Source organism: Merops nubicus, unplaced genomic scaffold (genome assembly GCF_000691845.1).
Source record: "Merops nubicus isolate BGI_N331 unplaced genomic scaffold, ASM69184v1 scaffold4217, whole genome shotgun sequence".
NCBI classification, from domain to species: Eukaryota; Metazoa; Chordata; class Aves; order Coraciiformes; family Meropidae; genus Merops; species Merops nubicus.
In genome coordinates this window covers 872-12,074 of record NW_008619418.1, presented here as the reverse complement: position 1 = coordinate 12,074, position 11,203 = coordinate 872, and the positions used below count along the sequence as shown (strand labels likewise).

At 46.4% G+C, this 11,203-nt stretch overlaps 1 protein-coding gene across 1 annotated transcript; it reads right to left on the bottom strand.

Moving 5' to 3' along the window:
* Positions 1-363: 363 nt before the first annotated feature.
* Positions 364-10,742, bottom strand: LOC103776264 (methyltransferase-like protein 2; the record flags this gene model as incomplete). Its single annotated transcript, XM_008943766.1, has 8 exons — positions 364-515; positions 1,872-1,937; positions 2,139-2,245; positions 3,015-3,154; positions 4,297-4,357; positions 4,934-4,983; positions 6,353-6,711; positions 10,631-10,742. Coding segments are annotated over 8 exons (1,047 nt in total), but the record flags the coding sequence as incomplete, so codon positions are not given.
* Between the last annotated feature and the right edge of the window lie 461 nt (positions 10,743-11,203).

Below are 11,203 nucleotides of genomic sequence, written 5' to 3'. Positions count from 1 at the left end.
AGAGTACACAATACAGAAACACAGACGGAAGGACAAAGCTCTCCTTCTGTTTCATGTGGAAATCCAGAGTAAGAGTGACATACTACTTGCTCAGCTGCTCTAAGACAGCATGACCACTTCTTAAGTTGTTAAAACCATAAAACAATTTTAAAAACTCAGATCAGTAACAAGACACCTAAAATACTCCTTGGTCTCCTTTTAAGAGCGTCCATCACCAGCAGAACTCTCTGGAAGCGATGCGAGGCACTGTCAAAGGCACTGAAGTCCTGTGTGCACCCAACTCCATAAAACCACAGCTCACCAGGAGGAGACACTGCACGTGGCCACGCAGGGGCTCTGAGCTGAGCTCTGTGCCCTGCTCCCTCAGAGCAGAGGGGCAGCAGGTTTGCAGTACTTGCACTGGATCCACACTCGGTACATCGTCACTTGTTTCCCCCGGTTCACCTGCAGTCGCCGATCAACCAGATTCTGGATTTTCTCCAGCCCAGCTTTTGTGAAGAGGTCATCTAATTCATCTGGAAGCAGAGAGAAGGAGCTTGAGGATGCCACAGCTCCCCTTTAACAGGTACCTGCTCGTCCTGAGGGCTACATGAGGTTGAAAGATGGGCCAGGAGAAAGTCAGGGTCTCACTCTGGCAGGGAAATGTAACCATCAGACAGGACTTAGCTGCAGTACTGTGGGGGGATTAGGATCACAGCTTCTCTAGTTCCCCTTCTACCAAGGAAAGGAAGAATTATCTGGAGGACAACTAGAATTACAGAGACTTGACAGGGAGAAAACAGCAGCAGTTTCAGAGAGGGGCATTGCCTCTAGTAATTGATTAGGAGAGTATCTTCTGGTGAGTAGGGACAGATCCACCCCTTCCCCCTCCCCCCTCTCTCTAGAGGGATTTCAGAGTCTGCAGGAGCAAAGAATGGGATCAGGCCTACATTTTTAAAGGGTGGCAATAAGCTCTGTGCTGTACAGGCTGGAGGGGAACGGGATTCATTAAGGTTAAATGTTGGAAAAGAAAAAAAACCTTTACAAACCACACCCTGTTGGGAGCCAATCAAAGCACTACGAGCCCCCGAGGCTGCAACACTTATGCTGGCAGGTACTCCTGACCCAGCACCTAAGTCTGGTAGTGCCCCAGCACATGGGCCGTGGGCAAAGCCAGAGTGAGTCCTGCTGAGCAGCAGAGAGCTTGTTCATCTGCAGTCTGGGAGCACGTGATTTGTGTGGAGTTTCTGCAGAAAAGAGCTAACAGGTCCCAGCTTGTGCTCTTTTATCAGATGCTCGCCATCGTGCAGTGTTTGCCAAACACACGTTAAGCATTAGTTTTGTTGTGACAAACCAGACTCGTGCAGTGGGGATGGGAACAGTGGGCTGCAGTTGTGCCACTGCTCTAGAACTGACCACGCCGAGGGGCCCACGGTGGAAGCGACTGGAGGTGCACTTGGTGATAAGCAGGGAGAGCGCAAGCCCTGCTCAACATCAAGCAGCAGCAGAACTGGAGAGGCTGCCTCAGCTCTGTGCTGAGCCACACCCTTATTTCCTAGTAGGAGAACAGTAAAAAGTTAAGAGGAGTTCCCTCAAGTGGTGTCCATCTTGTTCCACCCTCCGCAGGCAACGAGATTCAAGGAGAACTCCTCCAATCCCACCCCTCCCAGTGCAGCAAACACTGCACTAGGGAGTCTTTCTCCAAAAAGGATTTTCCAGCAAGGAATTCACCATCCACATTTGCATCAGCAAGTAACAAGCTCAGGTGCCCATGCACTTAATATTTCACACTGCTCCAAGACAGGCTGGAAAGAGCTAGTGGCAGAACTTGAGGGCACAGGGGGAAAAAAAAGAGCTGAGAAGAGTCACAGGGATGTTTTCTAGCCTCCTACCTTGTGTGAAGAAGTAGACTCTAGTGCCATCACCCCTCACATAGAAGTTATCAGACAAACATTGACCTGAGGGCAAGAGGGATTTAAACAGTTACCAGCTATCATTTAAAAATCAACAACTGCCACCCAGCAAGAGGCACTTCTCCCAGCACACGCTGCGCTTGAGAGGAACTACAGTGCTGCTGCCTCCTAGACAGGGTGGGCACTACTCCAGAAAAGCATCATCTCTCAGTGATCTGGCAGAACTCCCCAGGGAGAAGACAATACCTTTCTTAAACCTCAGCTGGGCCAGATCGTAGCGGCCGTAATCTCGTAACAGAACCATTCCTCCCGGCTTCAGAAGGCGACTCAGCCTGTTCACAACGCCCTGCATCCTGAGGAGCAACAGGACAGGAGCATTCAACGTGCTGCAAACTGGTGCTTCTTTCCTTAGCCTACTTCCCAAAAAGAAGGTATGAAGCTTTACATCTTTCTGAGCTCTCTCAGACATAGGTGGGTTGATTTTATTTGGCCACCTTATTTCTGATGCTCCTCAATTCTGATTTGGTTTTTTTTTCTTCCCACAAAGATAACTGAGCCTGCTGCAGCAGGGATTAACTGCTCTCTCTTACTAATTCCAAAAGTATTTCCACTGGTTTCTGTAAAACAAGGATTTTGTGAACTTGAAGGAAAATGCTGTGCAGTAAACCCAAAAGGAACAAAGAAAAGAGACTAGAGTAGGTTGGAACACACTCTCTCACTAAGATTACAGCACTTTAACTGCTTTCTGAACCCATCCCCTCCCTTCTTGCCACCTTCCATATGAGAAATTCATCTAGCCTTTGAGCCTTAAAATCTGGCAGGATACTGTCCACAAAAGGGTGCTGAGTGCTCAGTGTGGCTGGGTTTCAGAAACAGTGAGGAACTGTGACTGCAGCAAGGTGACACCTAGAGCCACCTAGCACTTCAAACCACACCCCTCCTCTGCCAGCATCTGTCACAAGAGAAAGTCCCTGAAAATTTCATTTCCAGAGGCTTAATGGAAAACTGGACCAGACACAGGACAAACTTTAATTTTCTTTGATAGGAGGGGACCTACTATTAAAAGAACTCCTGCTCTGTAAGCATTATCTTCTGCAACCAGGAGGAATTATTAAAACTTACTTCTCTGGGAGGATTGCTGAGAGGACAAAGATAAGAATCACAATGTCCAGACTCTCATCTGGCATTGGGAAAGGACTCTGGTCGTTGCACAGGTCGTGGACAAACGCAAAGCAGCGAGAAGAATCATATTCTGCATTGTTCTGTGTTTAAGGGGAGAGAAATAAGCATTAGCAGACCCTGATCTCAGTATTATCTGGACATGGGAGCATTTTACCCTGGACATAATAAACTGGTGAGTCCTGAGACCTGTTTCAGCCTCACCAAACCAAGGCAGATGGGGTCAGACAAAGAACAGGGGTGAATGTGAAAAATAAGAACATATGAGAGATCTACAAAGAACTTTGGACTTGCTACATGCAGACAATCAGCACTGCCCAAACCCCCAAACTGGATGAAGGATTACTGCAATTTTAAGGTCAGATTTTCTACCAACAGTGGTAAGCAGTGAAGGATTTACACTGTTAGGTTGGAAATCTTTACAAAAGAGAAAGCATCAGGGTCTCTCTGCATGACTGGAATCAATATTCATTTCAGCTACAAGGAGACTACTCCCTATATCCCTAAAATCAAACCTGGCTGCTTCAAGTTACATTCTTAAAAATCATGTTTAGACTTCTAAAAGTTATTCTGTATTTATCTAAAGCTGTTGCTAGGGATTGCAGAGGCCTCTAGAAACAGTGTTTGTGTCATTTTAAGAGGAAGAAGCATCACGCTGCCTCTGCTGCTGTGCTCCCCATCTCTTCTCATGAAGTGACTGATTACATTTGATGCTTCATATAGTCCTAGTTCTGTTCTGACCTGAAATTTGTTAGTGGTATTTGCCCTCGGACTAAATTCCAGCCTCCTGCTCCACAGACAACAGTATCCCTCCTCAGCTGTCTGTGCAGACACACGTTCCCAGGACTGCAGTGACAGTAACACACACAAACCAAAACCAGCTTCAGTTCCTGTTAAAAAATAGCCTGAATGTTTTCAGGGTGCAGCAGTTACTCAGCTAAAATTGCCCTGGATTTAAAAAAGTACTGCCAACCTCAGGGGAAAGAAAATCTGACTGACTTGTCTGCTGCCAATGTGACATTTTGAAAACTCCAACTTCCCTCATTTCTACAACCTTTAGTGGCTTGTTTTCCTGATTTACCAGTACAAGGGTCAGCACCAGGGCTGGCTGAAAACAGAAAGCTGCCAGCACAGCTAGACAGTCCATGACACCTCTGGTATGTTTGTGTTAGTGTGAAATTGCCACCAGGTACCTCCTACCTTCCCAGGTCACCACTGAGCTTACCTGGACAAGATCCACAGCTGTCGTAGAAAAATCACAGCAATAAACAAAGAGGCCTGGGTCACTGAAATAAATAAAAGAAACTATCAGCATTTACCTAAAGGTGCCCCACAGGAATTACAGAAGTGTCTTGGATGCACTTGAGCTGGGAGGCAGAAATCTGGGCTGTGGTTTATTTATCTGTCAGTGTTGCACTGTGCAAAATCTGGTGGATCGTGTTGCTCCTTTATGCCTCATGTGAGTTATTCTCACATGGAACTGGCTCTCACTTTCCTTTCCAGAAAAGGAGACACTAAGGCCTGTATGAAAACGCTTTCAGAATGAGATCTCTAAACTTGCATCATGTTTTGTTGGCTCCATTCTAAGACCAAAGGTTTCCAAGCTCAGAACAATCCTCTGCAGCCACGGGTGGCAAATGTACCAATTTTTCAGAATGAGATCTCTAAACTTGCATCATGTTTTGTTGGCTCCATTCTAAGACCAAAGGTTTCCACATCTGCAGCCACAGGTGGCAAATATACCAATTTGCATCTGGCTTTTCTCTGAAATTGGCTAAACCAAGAACACAGGCAAGACTTTTCCAGTGGTTTTTCAGAGGCTGGTATATCATGCAGGTAAAAACCTGATGGGAACTACTCACTTGTTGGTTTGCAAAATGGGGAAGACTGTATTTCCAGCACCACAGCCAACCTGTACAAACACAGCAGACGTACACATGGTGAAAATCATTTCTTCAACCTGCCCCATGCAGCTGATTTCAAATCACACCTCTACAGCCAGGGCACAAAGAGCAACTCATGAGCAACAGCTGAGCATAGCAGTGACCATCTGGGCATCTCCCTGCAAGGTGTGAAGAGGTTCAGCTCTGATGAGCAGGGCTACACATCAGCATTTGTGGGAAAGCACTCAGCCACTTCTCCTGGAGCTCTCACTAACCAGCTATATAGTGTTACTCTTTTGAAAACTGATTGCTGGAATCCCGTGCATAACAACCAGTATGAGTCACTGGAGCACTGGTAAAGGCCATGGGTTAGCTGGATTCACTTCCACAGAAAATCAGAGCAATGGAGAAAGAAGTTTGACTGTAATGACATCCTGCTGTTTCAGAGTTTCCTTCCCTAGATGGCTCCTCCTCAGGTTACAGCCAGGTCCACAATGACTCTGCCTTATTATTGCTCCTGCTTGTTCCCATCTGAAGAGGAGCTGGCTCACCCAAGTGGGCTTGGGGAGTTTGCCTCTGAATGTTTAAGGAATCAGTAGAATTGCAACAGACTGAGCAGAAAACACCCCTGAGAGCTTGCAGCAGCAGGTATTACTGAGGGTACTCAGGTGAGACAGGAAAGCCACAATGACCCAAGAACATCAAAGTCTGAGGAAGCCACAAAGCCTCAGATTAAATACAAAAATGAAAAGGACAGTTCATGCTGCTTTCCCTGGAAGGGCAGAACTTCCTCAGAACATGAAACATGCCACAAAATCACTGATATCTACAGTGGAGAAAAGCAGAGCTGGCAGAGCAAAAGGTCATGGCCAGCTGTCAGGGACCTTGATAGCTGTAAACCCCACAGACTTGTCTGGGACAAATCCTGTAGCAGCCTGAGGCTCCCCACTGCTGCACGGGCTGTCAGGAACAAACCCCACAGCACCTTCACGTTCTTGGTTTTGTTGTTTTGTTTCACACCTCCCGAGGCCAATGAGTCAGCACATGGAGGCAAAACATAAATGAGAAGGGAAAGCTTTATACAGACAACTAAAAGAATCAGCTTCTTCAAAAGATGACTTTTAAATGCTTGTTTCAACATCTGATAGTAACAGCTTGTCTTTCAAACTCAGGGACTGCTTATGGTCCTTGTGCTCTGCCAATTCAGCCCAAACCAAAAGAACCCCAATGGATTTAATTCCTTTCTAAGCTGCCCTCTGGGGTTTTTTTTTTTGCATTTTAGTGACTTCAGGCAATCATCCCATTTACTCACTGCTTGTCAGTGATACATATTTTTATATCCCAGTCACACTGAGACTGATACAAGGGACTGTTTGATGTGTGAAACTGTTCTGTTACCTCCAATATGCGGTAAGATGCAGATGCTCCTGGGTAATCACCACTTGGAGTCGTCTCACTGTACTTCTGTGTAGCCAGCTCCTCTGTGCAGATTTTAGGTGTGCTTTTTACCAGGTTTAACTGATTCTCTGCCCTGGTTTCCAATGTACAAAGTCCATTTGCACAGCTTCCCAGCCCTTCACTGTTGGATTCCTCTTTGTTCCTAAATCCACGCACAGAGTCCCCGTTTTGCCTTGGGTTCCTGTTGGGTGCCAGCTCAGGAAATTCAGTGAACAGCCAGTGCCTGTCCTTGAAGAAGCCATTTTCATGGACTTTATAAAAGTCATCCCAGTACCTCACAGCATTCACCTCATATTCCTCTGTGAACACAAACAAAACCATCAGCAGCAGTCAGATCGGAGGGTCTCAGAGTTTAAGCAGCTCAGACAGTGAGGAGTCACTGCAGACATCTACCCAGCAATCCACTCTAATAAGGAAGGGTATTGACTGAAAATCACCTTGATTTAAATTGTGCCACCCCACAAACACTCAGCCTGCCTCCTCACAGTCACTTTCTTAGGACAAAAAAAAAGGGAAAAGAGGTAGAAGAGGAAACTCTCCTGCTAGGATTTAAAGGGAGCTGGCAACAGAAAAAGCCTCTTTGAAGGAAACTGGAATGAAGAAGTCCAGGTTTTACTTCCATCTCTAACACTGACTTCTTCAGTTCACTGGAATAATTCATGTGGAGCCTCGTGACACTGTGTCAAGCACTCACACCTCCTAAGGAACTCTGTGAGAGCTGCCTGGAGCTGAGGAGCTCCTGTCCAGCACACCACCCCCTTTTTCAGATGGAGAAACAGAAAACTGAGTCAACTACAGAGGCCCAGCTCAATTAAACTTTGCACAACACTCCAAGATTACAGGACAGCATGTTTTACACAAGTGTTGCTGGAGTCCAGCCTACAGGGCTTTGTTTCCCACAGCTGTGTGTGTCAGAGCACCACACTTTCATTAAATTAAAACACAAGTAGGGGAATCAACAGAAGCGACCACTGTCAGTGAAGCAGTCGTGGAGAGCTGAGGTGGATAGACTAAAGACAGTCAGAGTTAACTTCAGCAGCCAGCATTACCATTCTCACACCAAGTGGCTCCATTCCAGCAGCAAGATGAGCATTACAGAAAGGGGAGGAACCCTCACAAAGCCACGAGCTAATGAAGTTCGAGTCACCCCCAGAATTCTTCCCACACTCCTTCACAGATTTCAGATCAAGTCCAGTTCTAGGGGAACTGTTCTTTCTATGGGAAGTTACAAATCCAGCTGGCTCCCTGAATTCTCATCAATGTGATGAGTTCTCCATCCTGGGAAATCCTATGCCTGCAATCACCTGGAGGCACTACCCTCTCTCCACAGCCAGAGATCCCAACTGCATTTCAGCCCCACGGAACTCCTTCACCACCCGTGCACTCCAACAGGTGCACTCCTGAAGGGAAATGCTTCTCCCCCAACTAAAGATGATGACTCTACATGAGAATGGACAATCTGTCTCCACTATCTACTGAGAGCAGGGTTAGGAGAAAAAGCAGGCATTAAAAAATTGGAATTAGTATTATTATCTGAACTGTCCTTTACTTATTAGTCTTTCTGGAAGCATACAAGTGTTCAGAAGATATCTGAGGGGGGATAGGAAAGTGAACCAAGGATGCCTGGAAAAATGTGTAGCCTCATCCAAACACAGACCAAAATGGCTTTAACAAAGAAGCAGAAGTCAGTCATATGTATATTTTTAGTAGGATCTATCCCTGAAGCACAAAGAGGCATATATAAAAACAATCTCTTTACCTCACCTACAAGGATTTTCTCCTTTTAAGAAGCCTTGTCCTTGAACCCCAAGTCAAAGGAACTTTACTGTCTGGTCTCAGACTAGAGCAGTAAGTTTGTGCCATGCTCTCACCATAGCTCAGAGCAGGGTCACGTCAGGTCACTGCCTGCACAGGAGAACTCAGTGACTACTCCTGTCAGAGGAACAAGTGCTACCAGCTCACACCCTGGCACTCTCCTTCCTGACCTGGCCCCTTCTCCATGTACCCTTAGGAGACACAAGGCTGCTGGGGCTGGAAATGCTCTTTCACCCAACAAAACCACAAACAATGGCTCCTGCTGGTCCCTGACAAGCCCACGACAGCCAGGCTGCAATGGGACTCAGCTTCCCTGAGGTGCTGCTGCAAAATTCCAGCCCAGCCATTTTGGATTACCCACTTTTATTTTTGCCACAGTATAATGCTGAATAAGACACTGTGCTCTTCTGGTGCTAAATTATTGTGAAGTTCTGTTGGATGCTATCGAGCAGCTGTTACACTCCAACCCACACGTGTGGAAGCTTTATTTAAAGCTCATTTCCCTCACAAGCACTGGGGATAAAGGATTAGTAACAATACAAATGCAAGAAATCCAGGGCCAACTCACAAAGATCATGCAAGAAACAGATTTAAAGCAAAATAAAGGACCATAATAATTTTTCAGTCTGACTTCCTGCACAACTTATGCCAGAGAAGTTCACATAAGATTGCTTAAAAGATCCTTTTTGTGGAATTAGCTCATGGGGCCGTTGGTGCTAAAGTAAGATCCCTCCAGAGACTTTCTTGGTGAGGATTCCTGACTTTTCTGCTCATCGTTGAAAGAACACCCCCAAAGCCAAGCCCATACTCACCCTCTCACATTGCAGAAGAAAGGCAAGCAAAACCAACAGTTCACAAGAGACAGGAATAGAACCAGGGATCTCCTGAATTGCATGGGGGCTAATGGTGGAGCCTCAAAAGGAAACCCAGACACTCTTCCACTTCTTTCTTTGTTCCCAGCCAGCAGACACCTCTTCGACATACCCCACAGAACTTCTCTCCTTCTTCAGAACAAATTCTGCCAGCCCCAAGAAGCCCCCAGAATAACAGAGCCATGATGACCAATAGCCTGCCTTTGTTCTCCTGCTTGGACATCACCAGTCTCAAAACACTCGACCCTCCAGGCAATGTGGCTGGGCTGCCTGCCCTCCGTCCCAGCCATCCCATTGTCTCCACAGCTTCCCACTGAATAGCAACCATCCAAATTGGCCTGGCCTCCATTGTTCAGCCCAGGAAATACATCACGAAGACCTGACAAACTGTTCTAAGAGCAAATTGCTCCAGAGTTTCAGAGCTGTACATAGGTTCCCAAAGTCTGACAGACAGCGCCCTTTAATGTCAACCAGATTGTACAGTGAGCTCGGCACAATGGGCATCACAATGGGAACTGCTGGATACTTCTGGGAATCCAAGGAATTAGGAGGGTTGCTCTTTGGTGTGATTAAACTTGCTATTGTGTACACAACTGGAAGCTATATGGGAACTGTCTCAATAGCTCAGTGTTCAGCATTGCCTTACAGATGCCACGCTCAATTTAATTCCAACAAAAGGAGCAGATCCATCCTAGAGCTCGGCAGGGCAGAACAAGATCAGCATCAAATAAAGCCTCTTATCACACCCAAGAGCAGGAAGCCATTTCAGCATCGTGGAAGGGGCTGGGTGACATCTAAGAGGCAGGGAGGAGAGGTGAGCATTACCCAACAGCTCCCACCGTGTCCCTCAGCCATGGAGCTGTGCACCCTCAGCTTAGTCCAGACTCAGGTAAGCTCTGCATTTTGGATGAATAAATATCCTTTAAGGAAATAAAACCTTTGGAATCCCTTTTCTGCCTCTCTGAAATACTTCCATCAGGAGAAAATAATTTTGCTCTGCTTCTGATTTGATCGTTACCACGCTGTTTGTGAAAGAGGTGGATATGGAGACTGCTTTATTAGATGCTCTTAATGATGAAAATTGAGCTTGAATGAGGGATAGCTCCACAGCATGCAAGCACACAACAGATCAACTGCTAGAAGTTAAGCTTTAGGGAGCAAAACCAAGCAGAGGCAATAACACTACACTAGAAGAAGACAAGGAACACCAGCGAGTATTCAAACACACACGACATGAACAAAGCAGCTCGGCCCAAGGTGACTCCTCCCAACCAAGGGCATTTTTGTTCCAGCAGGATGAGTCTCTGGAGAAGGTGGAAAAGCCACAGAGAGGTAAATGAAGAACAGAAAAAATTCCTCCTCCTCCTCCTCCTCCACTTTTCATTATCTACAACTAAGGAATGGGTCTGGAATGGTGCAGGAGAGGAGGGAAGGGAGGAATAAATGATGGTGCAAAGGTAGCTCTGGCCAGACTGTGCTGCTCCTGCATGGACAAGTCAAGACCCAGCATGAGTAGACTACCCAAAAGTACCTTGTTTATCTTGTGGCAATAGCTGTGAGCTGTTCTCTTGCACTTTACTCCTGGCACTGGTTTCCGACCATTCCACATTATCCCTGTTGTGAAAAATAAGATGAATACTCAGCTGAGAAGGGCAGGGCAAGGACACAGAGAGAAGGGTCTGGACAGCCTCCCAGACTGACAGCAGTGGAGCTTCTCCACCACCTCCAGTTCCAGCTCAGCAGCAGTGCTATGGAACCACACACACAGTTCCCTGTTCTGAATGAACCACAACGTAGTGTTACAGAAGATGCAACCAGAATAGATCCCCCAAAACACCAAATTTCTCCCCTACTCCTTGTCCCTCTTTGATGCTCGGCCAAGTTTAGAGGAGAAGAATCCTTACTATAACACCACCATGGCACTGGGCATCAACAAGTCTCCTCAGAGAGGGGAAAATCCCTTGTTCCTCCATGGCATGTGTGCTTCCACTCAAGCAGGTCACCAACACAAGCCCTCTGATTTAGCCCTCTTAGAAAACTCCATTTTTCTTCCTCAAGTTCAAACAAAAAAAGGCAGTAGGGTTATTTGGAAGATAAAGTATTC